General features: G+C 38.1%; 2 protein-coding genes across 2 annotated transcripts in view; both read left to right on the top strand.

The window, feature by feature from the left end:
- The window catches only part of LOC309487865 (inter-alpha-trypsin inhibitor heavy chain H3-like), a 52,597-nt gene extending 50,951 nt beyond the window's left edge, over positions 1-1,646 (top strand). Inside the window, exons 15-19 of the mRNA XM_082155786.1 lie at positions 747-776; positions 861-917; positions 1,006-1,119; positions 1,227-1,401; positions 1,481-1,646. Coding sequence (XP_082011912.1) covers positions 747-776; positions 861-917; positions 1,006-1,119; positions 1,227-1,401; positions 1,481-1,508 — 404 coding nt within the window. The 3' untranslated portion in view covers positions 1,509-1,646. The remainder of the gene's footprint in view (positions 1-746; positions 777-860; positions 918-1,005; positions 1,120-1,226; positions 1,402-1,480) is intronic.
- A 3,010-nt stretch (positions 1,647-4,656) lies between these two features.
- The window catches only part of LOC309487602 (uncharacterized protein), a 37,152-nt gene continuing 19,167 nt past the window's right edge, over positions 4,657-22,641 (top strand). The window contains exons 1-23 of the mRNA XM_082155325.1: positions 4,657-4,855; positions 5,695-5,858; positions 6,029-6,133; positions 6,226-6,388; positions 6,467-6,577; positions 6,679-6,807; positions 6,893-7,009; positions 7,250-7,418; positions 7,495-7,605; positions 7,856-8,037; positions 8,133-8,312; positions 8,544-8,671; positions 8,743-8,915; positions 9,926-10,165; positions 11,290-11,319; positions 11,404-11,460; positions 11,550-11,663; positions 11,771-11,945; positions 12,042-12,190; positions 13,185-13,269; positions 13,353-13,463; positions 16,786-16,903; positions 17,731-17,894. Coding sequence (XP_082011451.1) covers positions 4,778-4,855; positions 5,695-5,858; positions 6,029-6,133; positions 6,226-6,388; positions 6,467-6,577; positions 6,679-6,807; positions 6,893-7,009; positions 7,250-7,418; positions 7,495-7,605; positions 7,856-8,037; positions 8,133-8,312; positions 8,544-8,671; positions 8,743-8,915; positions 9,926-10,165; positions 11,290-11,319; positions 11,404-11,460; positions 11,550-11,663; positions 11,771-11,945; positions 12,042-12,190; positions 13,185-13,269; positions 13,353-13,463; positions 16,786-16,903; positions 17,731-17,894 — 3,053 coding nt within the window. The 5' untranslated portion in view covers positions 4,657-4,777. The remainder of the gene's footprint in view (positions 4,856-5,694; positions 5,859-6,028; positions 6,134-6,225; positions 6,389-6,466; positions 6,578-6,678; positions 6,808-6,892; positions 7,010-7,249; positions 7,419-7,494; positions 7,606-7,855; positions 8,038-8,132; positions 8,313-8,543; positions 8,672-8,742; positions 8,916-9,925; positions 10,166-11,289; positions 11,320-11,403; positions 11,461-11,549; positions 11,664-11,770; positions 11,946-12,041; positions 12,191-13,184; positions 13,270-13,352; positions 13,464-16,785; positions 16,904-17,730; positions 17,895-22,641) is intronic.

Raw genomic sequence — 22,641 nt, 5'->3', positions numbered from 1 at the left:
CCAAGTTGTGAGAAATCTAGATGAATAAAAAACGCAACATGAAATACAATTAATGTACCTTCTTCTTTGAGGTAAATATATTTGTTGTTCGTCACAACAAGAAGTTATCAAGTTCACATCAGTTAACTGTCAGCTCTGTCAAGTACATGGATACCTTTGGCATTATATTTCATGTTGCATTTTTTATTGATTTCTCACAACTTGTATATTTTTCCTGGGCGAGTCGGAGTGAACTGCGGGGCTGATATGGTCTCACAAACACGCAGTCGAGCACAGAAGACCAACGGTCAAAGTCAGGATTTCCCTTAAATAATACATACAATTTTGTTTTGTTTTCACCAAACCCTATCGAATTCCCCCAGAACACTTGTAATATACAACACGTGTAGCATGGGATCATTCTGTCATACTTTTGCATCTTATTTAGAAAGATTTATTCTAGTTGCTATTCAGTGCCAATATATGGACGAGCGGATTTTAATTTTTTTAAATTATTTATTATTATTTTCTAAATATTTGAGAAAAAAATATTCGATACATTTTAATTACTTTAATAATTCTTAATTACATTAATAATTAATTTAATTATTTCTCTATTTAATTATTTCAAAATGCTTTGGTACATTTAACTTTTTTTTATTATTTATTGAGTGTTTTGGTCAGTATAAGTTACTGATAAACTGACTTAGAATGAAAAGCTGTATTATAAATAGTCTGACTTTTTAATGACTAAACTCCCCTTTTAGATTTCAGGGACATGATGATCTCCAGTTATGGTACGTATAAATACTCTCTAACTCTGATTCTGCCTTGTGTTAAGTAAGTCTAATTTGATCAATTTTACCTTCTCTTGGGCTTAGGTCAAATGCCCACAATCCTACAGGAGAGTGCAGACGCTGTTCTCCCTACTATGTCAGGTACATTCAGTTCTCTAAAATGTACTTATTAAGTAGGACAATTTTCTATAATAATTATGATACAGTATTTGGTTATGTTTTCTCTTAGTTCCAAGAGTTCATAGCAAACGGTTCCTGCTGCCTTCTGCTGGTCAGTCTAAGCCACTTTGTTTTGATGTTCCTGTTCCTCAGAAACTCAGACTGTTACAGGATTCTGCTTCAGGTAACTATTACACATTTACTCTTCATGCACATCCTTTTGAAAGCCATCTTTTTTTTAATTGAATGTTTTGTATGTACTCACATTGTGTGACTTTCTGTGTGTCTTAGAGTTCTCTATGAATGGACAATTCATGACTAGACGACAGGGATTCAGTAAAATTTCCTTTCATTACAAAACAAACCATCACCTGACAATAAGCACAAGCTCTATCAGATACCAAGATGGCCAGAGTCATGTTGAGTTTTTGTGGGGCCAGGAACCTACTCAACACAATACTGAGGGGTATATACTACTCAAACTATATGTGTTTTACTAGATTTCTGTTATAACTCCTTTCTGTGAAGTCGAATTCATTCATCAGTTTCTCCGTTTCAACAGCGTGTCCCTGATTCTACGGAGCAATGAAATGGACGTTACCATGGGAAACAAACGCGTTGTTATTCTTCTTCACAAGAAAAATGGTAAAGTGTTTCTGTGGCCTGCTGTTCGGCAACAGCCAAAAGATGTCGGTTTGACGGGCATTTTAGGTAAGAGTACTTCACTGGTTAAACATTTAATCATGTATTAACACTTTACACAATTGACCCAGCTAACAGGGAACGTTCTCAGATTTTCAGCTAATGTTTTTGGCAAGGTTTTCTCAAAGTTATGAACAAATCATCTTCCAGTAACATTAATGGAATGTTTGTTCAAAGTTATCTGGTCTTTAACGTTCTCAAAACATTACCATGAAAATGTTATTGATATATTTAGTTCAGTCATGAAACTCTAGCGGGTGTAGGCTGATAGTTTACATGTAATCTACAAGCAATTACATCATTTCCACAGAGCACAAGCTGATTGGCCTCTGCTGATCCTGCAGCCAATGAGATTGCTTGCTCAACATTTAAATAGTCTGGTTTGTTGTTTGCCTTAAGTTAGTCCTGCACTATGAGAGTTCCTCTGAAACCCTCCACCTCCCCCAGCTCCACCTGTCTACATCTGCTACTGGATTTATGTGTGTATTTATGCAGCTGGAGCATATCTTACTCGTTCACAGCAGCGTGTCTGTGTCCAAATACAGTGCTTGCTCTGCAGCAGCAGCACAGCTGATCTTGTCTGCCAAAACCAAATACATTAACATTACCATATTCAATGACATGCTAAAACTATTCAGAGAGTTGTCATGATTGAAATATTGTTCATGAATTATTTATTTTTTAAAACATTTTAGATGAACATTCCTCTAGCAATTTTACTACTTGACTCAGAAAAAGTTAACGTAAACCTAATGTTTAAAGAATGATCAAATAGAATGTTCTCCTAACATTCACATAACCAAAAAAAAAAAAAAAAAAAAAAATTCAGAACATTTTTAAACAACTGGACATTTTGAATGTTTAGAGAACATTCAGAAATAACATTTGTATAACTTAACGGGAACATTAGAAAAACTATCTTTAGACTTTTTTTTTGTTAGCTGGGTGAGCAATTAAATGGTACATTTGATTTGTAACTTGCTTTATTGAATGGGATAAAATCTCAATAACTGTGGATAATATTGAAGGAAAAGCTGAAGCTTCATATGAGGAGGTTCAAGGATCACAAACACCAACTCTAAAGATAATGGACCAGGATGTGAAGGCGAGCTTGTAAGTGATCAAAAGTGATCATACACACAGCTGATATTTTCCTTTATTATATATCTGTTTTAATCTATTTATCTATTTTAATCTGTATCTATCTGTAGGGAGGATGTCACAGACTACACACTTCCTTCAGCTCCGGTTATCAGATGTTGGCTTGTCCCGTTCCAGGCTGTGACACAGGGAGACATTTCTGATTTCACTGTCACTCAGCTGTAGAGTTCAATGTGGGCGATTTATAAACTGGGATCTATCTATCTATCTATCTATCTATCTATCTATCTATCTATCTATCTATCTATCTTGGATGCATAGCAACCCTTTGATTGGTGTCTTTTCAAAGTATTGATTGTGATTATTTCTGTAAAGTTTGTATTTTATGAGGTCATGTCTGATAGTAAAATAAAAAATAGCAACAAACTTCTGCAGAATGTAAAGTATTTACAAGTTATATAGATAATATATTTTCTAAAAAGCATGCCTCAATATTGACTTTTGAGGGGTTCAAGAGTCTCTGATGTACATTAGCTGAAGGGAAGTATAAATAATTCATCATAACTCATTATATTTTATTATGAATATTTGGATCAGTTAATAGAATTAACTTGATTGTAGCAGAATACCACAATCAACTAACCTGTTCGTCCAGCGAACGGCCAGTATTTATTAATTTATTAATTCTAAGAAATTGCAATTTCCGGGGTTTAGGGACTCCAGTAAATGAGCATGAACCACAAACAACTTTACATGTGACAAGACTTTATTGACTAAACACTTAAACTACTCTAACACACACACACACACACACACACACACACACACACACACACACACACACACACACACACACACACACACACGCGCGCGCATACAGTTTACCAAGGGAAAGAGAGTTGAAGCAGAATACAGGAATGCATTGTTTGAAATTCAGCAATTTTAAAGCCTTGAGCAAACCATCAGGTTCTTGAATCTAACACACCCTAAGAGGGGTAGCTTAGGTATACTTCATGTATCAAATAATGAGACTAAGTTTGATATTCGAATAAAACTGTCCTGATGCAATTTGTTGAGGCTCCAGTTGATCTTTGCAGATGTTGTCTTGAGAGAGAACCAGTTGGAGTCAGAGGATCTTTGGTGAATGGAAAGACAAGGCCACAGCCTGGCACAAACTTAGGGCTCATTGAAGACTTTCACATCAGAATTTCTCCGAATCAGGGGAACCGGGTGATATTGTAGAGTGAAGATGTCACACCCTGAGTGAGCCAATAAGAAGTTGTTCCTTGGAGGGAAACTTTACAGTCCTTTGTTCTGGCAGGGTATTTGCATAATGCATATGTAATTTGATTGGATATTTAAGGGAATAACCTTCAAGATTCTTATAATAATGTGTCACACAGAGTTAGCAAAATGTAATGTAAATGAACAAATATAGGGAACGAAAATTGGAGTTCTTAGATACCAAGCATGCTGCACATGTGATTTTAGTTAACCATGCAATTCTGAAACATTAATTAAAGAGTTTGAATGAATACATTGGCCAAACTCTATAAAATAATAATAATAATAATAACAATTCATTACATTTATATAGCGCTTTTTTCTGCACTAAAAGTGCTTTAGGAAATCATGAGAAGGAAAAATGGAATACTTCTTGATACATTTCTCAAGTGGTTATAATAAATAGAATATAGAGGTTTAAATGGTTTATTTGTCATTTCCCATTAGAATTAAGTGAGAGTCAAACCTCTCTCTAAATTCCTTTGGGTCATAACAGTCTTATCAGTCTTGTCCTGTAACCGCTGTAACCAGTGTTAGTTGCAGTTAACTCTAGCCCATGGTTTACTTGTTGGGTGAGAGATATTATAGATTATTTGTTAAATATAACAAATAATTGTTTCTGGTCTGTCTCGGTCGCTACACTGATTACAAATAGAAGGGGAGGTTTCTTCATCCGGTCAATAATAGCCAATCGCATGATGTGGACAGGAGTTTAAAGGCAGTGTGTGTTTCGAGGTCTGTTTTCTGAGCAGGTCATGATGGATCGAGCAGCTCTCAGACTGATTCTCTTGGGCGTCTTTCTCATCTCAGCCAGTTCACAACCTGTAAAGAAGGTGAGGGGCAACGCTCAGTTTAAGATGAAAATGATGCGAGTTAAAATTCTAAAAAAAGAGATTAATTATTTGTATTTGAGATGAAGGTCCAGACAAATTAGATTTACTTCATACATGTTGAATATACAGTGTTCAAAAGTTTGAGGTCAGTAAGTAAAAAAAAAAAAGAAATTAATACTTTTATTTATTAAATTGATCAAATGTGACATTCTAGAGATTTATAATGTTACAAAAGATTTATATTTCAAATAAAAGCTGTTGTTTTAAACTTTATTCTTCATAAAATCCTTAAAAAAATGTATCAGGGTTTCCACAAAAGTAATTTAGCAGCACAACTGTTTTAATGCTAATTAATAACAAATGTTTCTTAAGCAGAAAATCAGAATATTAGAATGATTTCTGAAGGATCACGTGACAATGAAGACTGGAGTAAAGATGCTGAAAATGTATCTTTGCATCACAGGAATAAATTACATTTTAAAATGTAATATGATAGAAAACTTATTTCAAATTGAAAAAAATCTTCACAAAATTATTGATTTTAGTGTATTTTAGATCAAATAAATTAAACCTTGGTGAGCATAACAGACTGCTTTCAAAAATGTAAAAATTCTTACTGACTTTTGAACAGCAGTGTATTATTTGAATTGAGTAAATAAAACTGATTGATTTCTCAATAGTTTGCACTGAGTCCAAAGGCCTTTTCTCCATGCCATTTTCGAGCAGTAAATATTTGAACAATCCCACACAAAAAGGAGGAGTAAATGTGCACCATCCAAAAACCCTCTGTCATATGAACATGTAATTTAATATGACTGTACGGTTTGATGTCTCAACAGAAACAAAATGTGGATATATACAGCTTCTACATTAACTCCACGGTCACCAGTCGCTACGCCACAACCGTCATCACAAGCCGTGTGGCGAACACAGTGAATGAATCTCAAGAGATCCAGTTTGAGGTCAAGATACCCAAGAATGCCTTCATCAGCAAATTCAGAATGTAGGGAAACATGAGTTGTGTTATATAAGTAGAGATAAAGTGTTAAAGAAGCCATTTGGTCTCAGGTCATGTCTGCTAATGCAACAACAAAATAAAGATTTATAAATAATTGTATGCAACATGTCTGAAATACACATATTAAGAGGATGTCATTGTCATTTTCTCCATAGGACCATAGAGGGGAAGATATATGATGGAGTTGTGAAGGAAAAGCAGGAAGCTCAGCAACAGTACAGTCGAGCAGTATCTCGAGGAGAAAGTGCTGGACTGATCAAGTACTGGACATTAAAAATAAACAGATTAAATGTTATTAAATGTGTTTTTTATAGCATGTTTACTAATATGCTGTAATTAATTTGTATTTCAGATCTGTTGGAAGGACTTTAGAAGACTTTAAAACTTCAGTGACGGTGGCTGCTCTCAGTAAAGTGACTTTTGAGTTGACTTACGAAGAACTGCTAAAGCGTCGCCTTGGCAAATATGAGCTACTCATCAATGCCCAACCAATGCAGCCGGTGGCGGACTTCAAGGTAGGAGAAGAAACAAAGAGGGAAATAGATCATCAATTAAGCTGGATAGAAAGATCATATTTCTTTTACTCACTTTAGGTGGATGTTCACATACAAGAGAAACCAGGAATTTCCTTCTTGGAAGTGAAAGGAGATTTGAGCACCGATGATCTGGCCAATGCTATCAAAACCACCAGAGCAGACAAAGACGTAAGAACTTAAAATGAGGGTTAAAACACTCAGCTTAAATGTTCTCATTATGATACTACACTTCAAACAAAGTTACCAGATGACCAAACTGATCATTTCAGGCATGGGTGACCTTCTACCCCACTCGAGATCAACAGACCAAGTGTAAAAGCTGTGGAGAAAATGGACTGAATGGTGACCTGCTTATAACATACGATGTCGAGAGACCAAATCATCAAGGAGAAGTCATGGTACATTTTTAAATAACGCACTTTATGACAGTAAAATAAATTTGAATGTACTACATATTCAGAATGTACTTTTGTTTTCTATCAGGTATCAAATGGCTATTTTGTCCACTACTTTGCACCCTCTGATGTTCCACGTATTCCCAAAAATGTGGTTTTTATCATTGACCGGAGCGGTTCTATGAGCGGTAGAAAAATACATCAGGTAAATGTCAACGTCAAGTTCAGCCAAATCAATTAAAAGGAAATAACAAGCAATGCATTTTTATGGCAAAACCCTTGAAGGACATTTTTGAAGGATCTTGCAGATTTCTGTATAGAAATCACTGTGGATATGCTAACTTTAAATTATAAAAAAAAGCTGCCCATATCTGGTAAATGAGAATGCAGTCATAAAGGAGAAAGAATAACTTTCAGGTGTTCTGACAGAAGTGTGTTTCTTTAGACTCGTTTGGCACTGCTAAAGATTTTAAGTGATCTTGATGAGGATGACCACTTTGGATTGATCCTCTTCGACAGTGAAATTAAAACATGGAAGAATGAACTCCTGAAAGCTACCAAGGAAAACCTGGAGACTGCAAAATCTTTTGTGAAGGAGATCAGTGAAAGAGGATGTGAGTTCCTAACTCTAAATGGGGAGTTAGAAAGTTGTACCTCAATGTGACACAACTATGTTTGTTCTTCCTTTAGCCACAGACATTAACGCTGCAGTTCTAGCAGGAGTGGACATGATCAATCGACATCCACGAGAAGGAACCGCCTCCATCCTGATCCTGCTGACTGATGGAGATCCCACTTCAGGCACAGATTCACTGACTGCTTTTATCCTAACACTAGTTCACTCAGTGTAATTAGAAGACCTGTTAATAAAAGGTTTTAGATCTAATTAAAATACATGTATGACCAATTTAGTTCTTGTCTTTTTCAGTAAGAGAAAAGAATAATAAATATGAAATTGCCCATTATATTCATTGCTTTTTGATCACTGAAAAAAATTCATGATTTTCAAGCATGTATTGTTGGTAGTCTGACTTATTTTCCTCTCTAACAGGTGAAACTAATAAAGAGAGGATAATGGCCAATGTGAAAGAGGCAATTGGTCTAAAGTTTCCCCTCTATTGTCTTGGTTTTGGATATGATGTTAACTTTGACTTCCTGACAAAGATGTCACTGGAAAATGGTGGAGTTGCTCGCAGGATTTATGAAGATTCGGACGCTGATCTACAGCTGCAGGTGAACGACAGAGAATCAGCTGTGAATTCATCCTCAGTGCTTATCTGTTCTGTGTTTCAATGCATTTAAACCCTTTATTTCGGTTTGTACTGTAGGGCTTCTATGACGAAGTTGCCGTCCCTCTCCTCACTGATATTCAACTTAAATACACAGGAGGGACAAACCTTACCAAGACCAGCTTTAGCCTGTACTTCAACGGCTCTGAGATTGTGGTATCGGGACAAATCACAGACAACAGTGTGGAGAGTTTCACCACTGAAGTCATTGCAGTATCAGTAAGATCATCATGGTGCTTTACAATATATCAAATTGGTAGGGATTGAGTGGGCTGTTTTTTATCGACAGTCTCAACCGAGGTCATTATACTGGATATTTGGATAATTGATGATCAATTGTTTAAGTGTTTGTAATAATGGTCACTTTGTTTTCCGAGAAAGTTATTGATGAAAGTGGTAATGACTGCGTTCCTGATGAAAATGTTCACTAGTATTTTTATTTCTGAGCAGAAAGGCAGTAATGTGACGTATCAAGAAACTGTAATGGCAAAAGACCCCAGTGATGTCCCACCTGAGGATGAGGATTTCATGCCGAGACTGTGGGCCTACCTTACAGTGAAGCAAATTCTGGAAAGGCAGTAAGTTTATTGAGTGATATGATATTCTGTTTTTTTTTTTGTTGGACATTGAGGACATCTTTCTGTCTCAGAGTGCTTCTTAAAGGACAGGAGAAAGAGGATGAAAAGAAAAAAGCTCTCAAACTGTCCCTGAAATACCAGTTTGTCACATCCCTCACCTCTATGGTCGTCACGAAGCCACAGGAAGATGAAGTAGAAGTTGCCGACAAACCCAAAGAGGGAGGAGAGGAACCCAGACCTCCAGGTGAGAACTGAGAAGTTTTAGTATCTTACAAACCTTATAAATATAGGTGTGCAAACATTTGACCTTCAACAAAAGAGTCTACCTAGGGTCTACCTGTGTGGCTTGAAGCGACCTCAGATGCTTCTGACTCCTGAGGAGGAGATGGCGGGCGAGTTGCGATATGCGACGGAAGCTTTGACCACCTTGATGGTTGATGTACACATGGCCACAGTGTTGTCCGTCTGGACCAGCACATGCTTGCCCTCTAGCCGCGATCCAATGCAGCGCAGAAAAAGACACACTGTTAGCAACTCGAGCGAATGAGAACACAATGCTCCCTCAGAGGAGCAAGGGCCGCTTCTGTGACTTTCGTAAAGACACTAGGCAACAGGGACAGCCGAAAGGGGGGGACTTTGTACTGACATGCCTTTCCCTTGAATGCAAAGAGTAGAAACGGTCTGTGTCGTGGGAGAATCGAGACATGAAAGTACGCGTCCTTCAGGTCGATCGCTGAAAACCAATCTTGGGGACGACTGCATTCGGAGATGCAACTCTGCGTTAGCATCTTGAATGGGAGCTTGTGAAGGGCCCGATTCAAGACATGCAGGTCCAAAATTGTCTTCATATCGGCTGGAGGGACCGGCTCTATCGGATCCTTCGCCAGTAGGACTGCAATCTCCAAATGCAGGACATGAGCATCCTTGTCCGCCACTGAGGTGAACCAGACGCTGCTGTCCGCCTGGCGAACTGAATCGCATAGAGTAGACCAATGAGCCTGCGACATGGGCTGGGAAGTGCTATCCAGGCTTCCAGACACCGTACTAGCTATCACAGGAAGATCCAGTTATGATTTTTTTATTAAAAACGATGAGGTAAAAAAAAACAAAAAAAACATATACATGAAAAGATCATTCACAATAAGTTAAATAACATGCATTTAGAAAAGAGATAGAGTGAATTTTTTTTTGCAAAATTCAATGTACTGCATCTGCCTTTTAATGGATATTTTCCCCACTTGTTTTATATCGCAGTACCACGATATAGTCAGCACCATTTCAGTCTCAGTCAGCCTGGTCTGCACGGTCCGCCCATTCAGCATCGTCTGATCGGTCTTGGGGTCGCTTATGGTCACAGCAGTGAGCCTGATCTGCACGGTCAGCCTGGTCCGCCCAGTCAGCGTCTTATGATCAGTCAAGGTCGCCGCGGTAAGCATGGTCGGCAAGGTCTGCCCATGTTGCTCAGACCTGCTCCACCTGCTGCAGGGATTCAGGGTATACCTTTTTTCTTCTAAAAGTTGACAAAGACTTATACTTTATACTTAAACTTTCTCGAGAATGTGTTTATCATTGGTTACTTTGTTTTTGCTTTTACAAAAAATTACTGCAAATTTGCTTTATTAAAAGCAAAATCCACATAAAAAAGTGCAATTAAAATAAAATAAGGCATTAGGTGCGATTCATCCTAAAATAAAAATGAAGTCATAATTTTCTCACCCTAATGTTGTTCTAATGCTGTATGCCCTTCTTTCTTTTATGGACCACAAAAGGAGTATTTAAAAAAAAGTCCTGCTTACAGGACTTCTGTGCTTGACTGCGCATTCATGAGACTTTATAGCGCCCCAGTTGACACCGACTTGCCCAGAAAAACACCCAAGTTGTGAGAAATCTATATGAATAAAAAACGCAACATGAAATACAATTAATGTACCTTCTTCTTTGAGGTAAATATATTTGTTGTTCGTCACAACAAGAAGTTATCAAGTTCACATCAGTTAACTGTCAGCTCTGTCAAGTACATGGATACCTTTGGCATTATATTTCATGTTGCATTTTTTATTGATTTCTCACAACTTGTATATTTTTCCTGGGCGAGTCGGAGTGAACTGCGGGGCTGATATGGTCTCACAAACACGCAGTCGAGCACAGAAGACCAACGGTCAAAGTCAGGATTTCCCTTAAATAATACATACAATTTTGTTTTGTTTTCACCAAACCCTATCGAATTCCCCCAGAACACTTGTAATATACAACACGTGTAGCATGGGATCATTCTGTCATACTTTTGCATCTTATTTAGAAAGATTTATTCTAGTTGCTATTCAGTGCCAATATATGGACGAGCGGATTATTATTATTATTTTTTATATTATTTATTATTATTTGCTAAATATTTGAGAAAAAATATTCGGTACATTTTAATTACTTTAATAATACCTAATTACATTAATTAATTTAATTATTTCTCTATTTAATTATTTCAAAATGCTTTGGTACATTGAACTTTTTTTATTATTTATTGAGTGTTTTGGTCAGTATAAGTTACTGATAAACTGACTTAGAATGAAAAGCTGTATTATAAATAGTCTGACTTTTTAATGACTAAACTCCCCTTTTAGATTTCAGGGACATGATGATCTCCAGTTATGGTACGTATAAATACTATCTAACTCTGATTCTGCCTTGTGTTAAGTAAGTCTAGTTTGATCAATTATACCTTCTCTTGGGCTTAGGTCAAATGCCCACAATCCTACAGGAGAGTGCAGACGCTGTTCTCCCTACTATGTCAGGTACATTCAGTTCTCTAAAACGTACTTATTTATGTAGGACAATTTTCTATAATAATTATGATACAGCATTTGGTTATGTTTTCTCTTAGTTCCAAGAGTTCGTAGCAACCGGTTCCTGCTGCCTTCTGCTGGTCAGTCTAAGCCACTTTGTTTTGATGTTCCTGTTCCTCAGAAACTCAGACTGTTACAGGATTCTGCTTCAGGTAACTATTACACATTTACTCTTCATGCACATCCTTTTGAAAGCCATCTTTTTTTTAATTTAATGTTTTGTATGTACTCATATTGTGTGACTTTCTGTGTGTCTTAGAGTTCTCTATGAATGGAAAATTCATGACTAGACGACAGGGATTCAGTAAAATTGCCTTTCATTACAAAGCAAACCATCACCTGACAATAAACACAAGCTCTATCAGATACCAAGATGGCCAGAGTCATGTTGAGTTTTTGTGGGGCCAGGAACCTACTCAACACAATACAGAGGGGTATATACTACTCAAACTATATGTGTTTTACTACATTTCTGTTATAACTCCTTTCTGTGAAGTCGAATTCATTCATCAGTTTCTCCGTTTCAACAGCGTGTCCCTGATTCTACGGAGCAATGAAATGGACGTTACCATGGGAAACATACGCGTTGTTATTCTTCTTCACAAGAAAAATGGTGAAGTGTTTCTGTGGCCTGCTGTTCGGCAACAGCCAAAAGATGTCGGTTTGACGGGCATTTTAGGTAAGAGTACTTCACCGGTTAAACATTTAAACATGTATTAACACTTTACACAATTGACCCAGCTAACAGGGAACGTTCTCAGAACTTCAGCTAATGTTTTTGGCAAGATTTTCTCAAAGTTATGAACAAACGTTCTTCCAGTAACATTAATGGAATGTTTGTTCAAAGTTATCTTGTCTTCAATGTTCTCAAAACATTACCATGAAAATGTTATTGATATATTTAGTTCAGTCATGAAACTCTAGCGGGTGTAGGCTGATAGGTTTACATGTAATCTACAAGCAATTACATCATTTCCACAGAGCACAAGCTGATTGGCCTCTGCTGATCCTGCAGCCAATGAGATTGCTTGCTCAACATTTAAATAGTCTGGTTTGTTGTTTGCTGTAAGCTAGTCCTGCAGAGCGCTATCAGAGTTCCTCTGAAACCCTCCACCTCCCCCAGCTCCACCTGTCTACATCTGCTACTGGATTTACGTGTGTATTTATGCAGCTGGAGCATATCTTACTCGTTCACAGCAGTGTGTCTGTGTCCAAATACTTGCTCTGCAGCAGCAGCACAGCTGATCTTGTCTGCCAAGACCAAATACATTAACATTACCATATTCAATGACATGCTAAAACTATTCAGAGAGTTATCATGATTGAAATATTGTTCATCAATTTTTTTTAAAAACATTTTAGATGAACATTCCTCTAGCAATTTTACTACTTGATTCAGAATGTTCAGAGAACATTCAAAAGTAATGTTCACCTAATGTTTGAAGAATGATAAATAAGAATGTTCTCTTAACATTCACATAACCAAAAAAAAAATACACTTTTTCAGAACATTCAGAAATAATATTTGTATAACTTAACGGGAACGTTAGAAAAACTATCTTTAGATTTTTTTTTTTTTTTGTTAGCTGGGTGAGCAATTAAATGGTACATTTGATTTGTAACTTGCTTTATTGAATGGGATAAAATCTCAATAACTGTGGATAATATTGAAGGAAAAGGTGAAGCTTCATATGAGGAGGTTCAAGGATCACAAACACCAACTCTAAAGATAATGGACCAGGATGTGAAGGCGAGCTTGTAAGTGATCAAAAGTGATCATACACACAGCTGATATTTTCCTTTATTATATATCTGTTTTAATCTATGAATGTAATCTGTAGGGAGGATGTCACAGACTACACACTTCCTTCAACTCCGGTTATCAGATGTTGGCTTGTCCCGTTCCAGGCTGTGATGCAGGGAGACATTTCTGATTTCACTGTCACTCAGCTGTAGAGTTCAATGTGGGCGATTTATAAACTGGGATCTATCTATCTATCTATCTATCTATCTATCTATCTATCTATCTATCTATCTATCTATCTATCTATCTATCTATCTATCTATCTATCTATCTATCAAAATTGTATGTATAGCAACCCTTTGATTGGTGCCTTTTCAAAGTATTGATTGTGATTATTTCTGTAAAGTTTGTATTTTATGAGATCATTTCTGATAGTAAAATAAAAAATAGCAACAAACTTCTGCAGAATGTAAAGTATTTACAAGTTATATAGATAATATATTTTCTAAAAAGCATGCCTCAATATTGACTTTTGAGGGGTTCAAGAGTCTCTGATGTACATTAGCTGAAGGGAAGTATAAATAATTAATCATAACTCATATTTTATTATGAATATTTGGATCAGTTAATAGAATTAACTTGATTGTAGCAGAATACCACAATCAACTAACCTGTTCGTCCAGCGAACGGCCAGTATTTATAATTTTTTTTAATTTTTAAGAAATTGTAATTTCCGGGGTAAGGGAAATAACTTTGTTACTGTACAGCACTCGGAGCATGTAGCCAAAATCTGCATGATTAGGGACTCCAGTAAATGAGCATGAACCACAAACAACTTTACATGTGACACGAACAAGACTTTATTAACTAGACTAAACACTTAAACTACTCCAACATACACACACACACACACACACACACACACACACACACACACACACACACACACACACACACACACACACACACACACACAAACACACACACACACACACACACACACACACACACACACACACACACACATGCATACAGTTTACCAAGGGAAAGAGAGTTGAAGCAGAATACAGGAAAGATGTGTTTGAAATTCAGCAATTTTAAAGCCTTGAGCAAACTATCAGTTTCTTAAATCTAACACACCCTAAGAGGGGTAGCTTAGGTATACTTAATGAATCAAATAATGAGACTAAGTTTGATATTCAAATAAAACTGTCCTGATGCAATTTGTTGAGGCTCCAGTTGATCTTTGCAGATGTTGTCTTGAGAGAGAACCAGTTGGAGTCAGAGGATCTTTGGTGAATGGAAAGACAAGGCCACAGCCTGGCACAAACTTAGGGCTCAATAGCCGCGTTTCCACTGTCGGGCCAGGGCCGGGCTAGGGCTAACAGCGAGCCGAGCCGGGCCAGTGGCCTCGGGCCTCAAGCACCGGGCTTGCGTTTCCACTGCCGGGCCATTAGCCCTGCAGCGCTGCCCTAAACCCCGCCCTTAACACGCCTTCCTGGATCAAACGTCATACAACCCCACCCATTTCAGCGGGAATTATGATGTTCATTCAGGCAGGAAGTTAGAAAACTTAGATTTTAAGAAGATAGCATGTATTAACTCACCGTCCGCGGCTGCCATAGTGTCCCGACTTGTCTCTCCACTAACAGATGGACGGTGACCCAGCACACCGTCCATCAAGTCGAACCATGGAAAGTTCCTTCTCTGGGCACCGCTTTGTCCATTGTGCGTTTTAATCGCCTTGTACTGCGCCCACAACTTTTTTATTTTTTCCCGAACTCGAAGCGTTGTTCGCTGAATGCTTAGCTTAGCAAGTTCAGCAACGATGTATTTTATAACGTCCTCGTTTCTGCACAGAGGAAGCTCCCGAAAAAAAAGTTGCTTTATTTTATGATAGTCCGGTATAAAGAGACGAGACGTGGGCTACTGACAGATAAAATAAAAACATGACTGTGATAGCCTTTATGATTGGTCGGATTTCAAGCGTATGTTTTTTTACTATGCGTATCTTCAAGCGTTTACTATGTTAACTATGGTAATGGTTAGCGCGCATAGTCTTTTGCATCACAAACACAAGGCATTCAAACATGAACGCGAGTTAAATTATTTTAAAAGTCTTTAATGCTGACAGAATTATCCGGCGCTGCCGTCTCTCGACTCAGGTAAACTCCGCCTCTGTTCGTAACCACTCCTCTAGCCCGAGCTGGCCCGCTCTGGCCCAAGGTATTCGACGGGCCAGAAATCCTGGCCGTTGGCCCCGAGTAAGCCCCGATCAAGCCCCGGAAGTGACAGTGGAAACGCGACTGGCCCTGGCACGCACTAGCACGGCCCGGCCCTGGCCCGACAGTGGAAACGCGGCTAATAATGAAGACTTCTAGCTTAGCATCTAGCTTAGCATCATGTTCACATCAGAATTTCTCAGAATCGGGGGAACCGGGTGATCTTGTGATCAGTGATCTTGTAGAGTGAAGATGTCACACCCTGGGGAAGAGGGGTGGGTGGGTTGTTCTAGACGTTTTGTTTAAGAGCTTCTGTATGTTGGAATATATGCATATGTTTGTGTGTAGGTGGCATGTACATGTATAGGCATGTTTGTGAATATATGCGTGTGTGTACGATGTATGTATAATATTAATATATATAATTAACAACTGCAGAAGGAAATATAATATCTTGTTAGATTTTGTATGCATAAAGAAAAGACAGAGGATCTTCAGACTTAAATTTCGTTAAGCCTATCTGTACACTCTATTTCTCCAATAAAAAAAATGTAAAAAAAGATGTCACACCCTCAGGATTTGAGTGAGCCAATAAGAAGTTGTTCCTTGGAGGGAAAATTTACGGTCCTTTGTTCTGGCAGGGTATTTGCATATGTAATTTGATTGGGTATTTAAGAGAAGAACCTTCAAGATTCTTATAATAATGTGTCACACAGAGTTAGCAAAATGTAATGTAAATTAACAAATATAGGGAACGAAAATTGGAGTTCTTAGATACCAAGCATGCTGCACATGTGATTTTAGTTAACCATGCAATTCTGAAACATTAATTAAAGAGTTTGAATGAATACATTGGCCAAACTCTATAAAATAATAATAATAATAATAACAATTCATTACATTTATATAGCGCTTTTTTCTGCACTAAAAGCGCTTTAGGAAATCATGAGAAGGAAAAATGGAATACTTCTTGATATATTTCTCAAGTGGTTATAATAAATAGAATATAGAGGTTTAAAGGGTTTATTTGTCATTTCCCATTAGAATGAAGTGAGAGTCAAACCTCTCTCTAAATTCCTCTGGGTCATAAACAGTCTTATCAGTCTTCATGTGTCCTGTAACCACTGTAACCAGTGTTAGCTGCAGTTGCCATGGTTTACTTGTTGGGTGAGAGATATTATAGATTATTTGTTAAATATAACAAATAATTGTCTGGTCTGTCTCGGTCGCTACACTGATTACAAATAGAAGGGGAGGTTTCTTCATCCGGTCAATAATAGCCAATCGCATGATGTGGACAGGAGTTTAAAGGCAGTGTGTGTTTCGAGGTCTGTTTTCTGAGCAGGTCATGATGGATCGAGCAGCTCTCAGACTGATTCTCTTGGGCGTCTTTCTCATCTCAGCCAGTTCACAACCTGTAAAGAAGGTGAGGGGCAACGCTCAGTTTTAAGATGAAAATGATGCGAGTTAAAATAAAAAATAAAAAGAGATTAATTATTTGTATTTGAGATGAAGGTCCAGACAAATTAGATTTACTTCATACATGTTGAATATACAGTGTTCAAAAGTTTGAGGTCAGTAAGTTTAAAAAACAAAAAGAAATTAATACTTTTATTTATTAAATTGATCAAATGTGACATTCTAGAGATTTATTATGTTACAAAAGATTTATATTTCAAATAAAAGCTGTTGTTTTAAACTTTATTCTTCATAAAATCCTTAAAAAAATGTATCAGGGTTTCCACAAAAGTAATTTAGCAGCACAACTGTTTTAATGCTAATTAATAACAAATGTTTCTTAAGCAGAAAATCAGCATATTAGAATGATTTCTGAAGGATCACGTGACAATGAAGACTGGAGTAAAGATGCTGAAAATGTATCTTTGCATCACAGGAATAAATTACATTTTAAAATGTAATATGATAGAAAACACTTCACAAAATTATTGATTTTAGTGTATTTTAGATCAAATAAATTAAACCTTGGTGAGCATAAAAGACTGCTTTCAAAAATGTAAAAATTCTTACTGACTTTTGAACAGCAGTGTATTATTTTAATTGAGTAAATAAAACTGATTGATTTCTCAATAGTTTACACTGAGTCTAAAGGCCTTTTCTCCATGCCATTTTCGAGCAGTAAATATTTGAACAATCCCACGCAAAAAAAAAAAGGAGGAAATGTGCACCATCCAAAAACCCTCTGTCATATGAACATGTAATTTAATATGACTGTACGGTTTGATGTCTCAACAGAAACAAAATGTGGATATATACAGCTTCTACATTAACTCCACGGTCACCAGTCGCTACGCCACAACCGTCATCACAAGCCGTGTGGCGAACACAGTGAATGAATCTCAAGAGATCCAGTTTGAGGTCAAGATACCCAAGAATGCCTTCATCAGCAAATTCAGAATGTAGGGAAACATGAGTTGTGTTATATAAGTAGAGATAAAGTGGTAAAGAAGCCATTTGGTCTCAGGTCATGTCTGCTAATGCAGCTAAACAACAACAAAATAAAGTTCTCTTACGAGAGGTCTCTCGTACTGCGTAAGATATCTTACGCTAGGGGAAAATCCTTTTTCCGCAAGATATTGAAGCCAAAAATTATACTTAATTTTGTAATAATGCAAAACGCGTTGCGGCAGCATGCAGACATAGGCGAGGCAGCTCGCGCGCCTATTGGCTGTTCTGCGGCAACTGCAGCAGCCTATCGAGTGAGGCCTGGCGTGACGCCAGACCCAATGAGGGTGCTTCGCGCCTGCTGCGTCACGTCCCACCGAAACGGGCGTGGTCTAGGCCTATAAATACCGCTCGCAGGCAGCTATTATCTGATTTTTCATCCTTCAAGCGAAGCACACGCATCGCTGGAGCTGGAGAAGAAGATCCTCTTCATTCCGAAATTTATCTTGCGGTGTGCCTCAGGGTTCTGTCTTAGCTCCTGTCTTATTTTCTCTATATCTTCTTCCTCTGGGTTTCATTTTTAGGAAACACAATGTCTCATTTCACTGTTATGCTGATGACATGCAGATTTATATGCCTCTGTCTAAGAAAAATAAGAGTGCTCTTGACAGTTTGACAGCATGTCTTGATGAGGTTAAAGCTTGGCTTACCAACAATTTCCTATTCTTGAACTCAGACAAAACAGAAGTTATTATTTTTAACCCCTCTGAATCCAAGCAAATACATGATTTTGACCTTGGATCTTTAGATCTATCTCTCGCTCCACAGGTACGGAATTTAGGTGTGATTTTAGATATTTCCCTCAAATTTGATAGGCAAATCAGTGCTGTTATCAGATCTAGCTTTTTCTATCTTCGCTCTATAGCGAAAATCAAATCCTATCTCCCGAAACGCTCGTTGGAGACTGCGATCCATTTTTTTTTTTTTTTTTTTGCCTTTATTTTTACAGGCAAGTCATTAAGAACAAGTTCTTATTTACAATGGCGGCCTGACAAGTGGAATAACCACTTAGGGAAAGGGGAAGTAGAGTTAAAAGGTACAAAACATTATAGATACTTACAGGTAAGCAATTACATAAATACAATTGAAAACTCAACACAGTAGACAACATACCACATTGACCAGCTATATGTATATAGAAATGATGAATGGAGCTACAAAGAAATATTTGCTAAAAAAAAAAAAAAAAAAAAAAAAAACATCCCCCTTCTCATTTCCCTTCTCTTTTTCCCTTTTCCTCTCCCCTTCCTCCTTATTATTTTTATTTTTGACTATGAAGAGAAACAGCTGCATGTGTCCGTGAACAGGTGTGAAATAACAGATTTAAATGATGAAGTTGAAATTAGCTTATCAATTTTGAGAGTATTTTGGAGCGAATTCCAGTCCCGAGCGGCAGCAGATTGAAATGTTATTAGACCAATGGCTGTTTTGGTTTTGGGGATTATTAATTGAAGATAAAGTGAAGCCCGGGTATCATAAGTGACAGGCTTTGGCTGCAGCAGGTGACCTAAGTAAGGTGGTGAGTGGCCAAGAAGGGTCTTGTAAATGAAAGTGAACCAGTGAATTTTACGGCGATTGTGAAGGGAGGACCAGTTGACAGATGTGTAAAGAGCGCAGTGGTGTGTGTTGGAAGGAGCGTTTGTGGCAAACCTGATAGCGGAATGATAAAGAGTGTCAAGTTTAGACAAGGTGGATTTGCAAGCAACCCTGTAAATGGTGTCTCCGTAGTCTAAAATGGGTAGGATGGTCATTTGAATAAGAGTAAGTTTGGCAGAAGTGGTGAATGAAGAGCGGTTTCTGTAAAGAAAACCAAGCTTGGCTTTAACCTTAGATTGCAGCTTAGATATGTGGGTAGAATAAGTAAGAGATGTGTCCAACCAGATGCCCAAGTATTTATATGTAGTGACTTGTTCTAAAATAGCCCCATTACAGGTGGTGATGTTAAGTGCAGGTGGAGGCGTAGTACCCTTTCGGTGAAACCACATGATTTTTGTTTTGGAGGTATTGAGACTGAGGTTGAGTTGTGTAAAGGATTGTTGAAGTTGGTAAAAGCTTTCTTGCAGGGTAGCTTGAACAGCATCAGGGGAGGGACCTGTGGCATAAAGAACTGTATCATCAGCGTATAAGTGAATGAAAGAATTGCCAGCTGCCGATGGAATGGTATTAATATAAATTAAAAAAAGAGTTGGAGCAAGGATAGAACCTTGGGGCACACCCCTGATGATCGGGAGAGAGTGGGATACAAGGTTTTCTAATCTTACACTTTGAACCCGGTGTGAGAGAAAATTTGTGAACCAAACCAGTGAGTGATCAGTGACACCAATGCTGCTGAGTCTGTCAATGAGTATGTTGTGGACCACAGAGTCAAAAGCTTTTGCAAGGTCAATGAATATAGCAGCGCAGTGTTGTTTGGTATCTAACGCAGATGTAATATCATTGAGTACTTTAGTGGTAGCTGTGACACAACCATACCCTGATCGGAAGCCAGACTGTGCCCCGGATATGATATCGTAAGCATTCAGATAATTGATAAGTTGTTTGTTGACAAGTTTCTCCACAATTTTAGACACACAAGGCAGGATTGAAATTGGCCTGTAATTATTTAGATCAGCCTGATTACCGCCCTTATATAGTGGAAGCACCACCGCTTCTTTCCAAGCCGGTGGAATCTCGGATGTATGGATGGAGAGATTAATGAGTGCTGTTAATGGAGCCGCAATGACAGGGGCAGCAATTTTAATAAAAAAGGCGGCAAGATCATCTGACCCAACTGCTTTATTGGGGTCCAGAGCGGTCAATTCTTTCAGGACTTCCTCCATTAAAACAGGGCGGATGGAAAAACTGTGTGGAGGTGCAGAAAGGCTGCAGGGATTAGAGGCTACAGGAGCTATAGCAGTAGAGATGGGAGCTTTGGGAACAAAGCCTGAATTTATGAAGTGGTGATTGAATGCGTTAGCCATGGTGTTTTTATTAGTGACAACTATATCATCCACTTTTAGTGACAAAGGAATGGTCCGGGGTTTGTTTTCAAGTTTTTTCACCGTTTTCCAAAATGCTTTTGGATTTGCTCCACAAAGTGTGAACTGTTCTTTAAAGAAGCTAGTTTTAGCCTCCCTCACCGCTTGTGTGGCCTTGTTCCTGATTTGTCTAAATAAAAGGGTGTCTTCAGCAGATTGTGTCTTGCGGGCTTTGCGCCAGGCTGAATTTTTTTGTTGAAGCAGAACAGCTAGGTCACGGTTAACCCATGGGCTGTTGCGGTTTTTTATGCGTATCTTTTTGTATGGCGCATGTTTGTTGATCACTGCAGTAAGAAGATCTTTAAACAACAACCATGCGTCACTCACAGTGGGAATCAGGCTGACTCTATACCAACTCACATAAGCCAAATCACACAAGAAAGCTTGAGCGTCAAAATGTTTTAGGATACGCTTAGTAGTGATTATGACAGGCTGTTTGACAAAAAGTTGTTTTCTAACACAAGCAATGAAACAGTGGTCGCTGAGATCATTGCAAAAGACACCCGATTGGTACAAGAGTGGGGCGTTAGTGAGCACAACATCTATCAATGTGGCCTTATCACAATTTTTTGTGTTGTATCTAGTAGGCAGGTTTATGATTTGGTGAAGGTTTAGACAGTCAAACTGTTGTACAACTTTCTCAGGGGGCTTAAGCATGTCCCAGTTTAGATCGCCCAGTAGGATCAGCTCAGACCTGGTGAAAGGTGCAAGAGCATTGCCTAAGGCCTCTAGAGTACATGCTGGTGCAGATGGAGGGCGATAGCAGCCAGCCACAGATAAAGAAAAGCTGTTTGATAATTTAATGTTAAGGACAAGAAGATCATACTGTTTGGGTATAGACTTTGCCAGGGCTATACTACATTGAAGATATTCTTTGGTGAAAATTGCCACCCCCCCACCCTTAGATGACCTATCCTGCCGAAACAGGTTGTAACCAGTTAAATACAGGTCAGGGTAGGGAATAGAGTTGCGCAACCATGTTTCGGTGATCACTAAGACATCAGGTCTAGAACTCTCAACCCATACTTTAAGCTGGTCCAGTTTAGGTAATATGCTTCTTGTGTTTACATGCAGGAAGCCAAGATTTTTGCGCTTACAAAAGTCTTCAAAACATAGGTTATTTAAGGCCACATGACCCATAGAAGAAGCAACACCAGAAAGAACATCAGAAGAAGAAGACGGGCCAGGGTGGACATGAACATTACCAGAGATCATAAGCAGTAATATAATCAAGGCCCGACAAAGCACAGCTGAGGCACTATAGTAATGGTGTTTTAACAATACAGTTGTGTGCAGATTGTTAGGTAAAGCAATAATTCTAATAAGCATTCTCATCATAAAACATGACAGTAGAGCCGGGGCAACAGAGAATTTGTCAGGCATTAGCCCAAAAGTCCGTAAAATCATTAAGGAGGCAGAGTCTCTATCATGTGAATATACATGGTCTGCTTTACTACCTAACTGAGCTAGAACATGTTGTTTGACTACACATGACGTAACGCGAGGCACTGAGAAATATGAGAAAAGAACTGAGGGAATGCAAAATAGTTTGAGTGTATCCATGGTTCAACACAAAAACAGAAAGTCACAAAGTCCGTGAGAGGAGCTTTTTCCAGAGTGGCTTTTTTCAGAGTGGATCCAGGTGGAACCACATAGCTAGCCAGCTAGGTATCCATATTAGCAC

Source organism: Leuciscus leuciscus (assembly GCF_965113295.1).
Source record: "Leuciscus leuciscus genome assembly, chromosome: 23".
NCBI classification, from domain to species: domain Eukaryota; kingdom Metazoa; phylum Chordata; class Actinopteri; order Cypriniformes; family Leuciscidae; genus Leuciscus; species Leuciscus leuciscus.
Note: the sequence above shows the minus strand (reverse complement) of the source record. Positions and strands in the feature narration are given on the sequence as shown.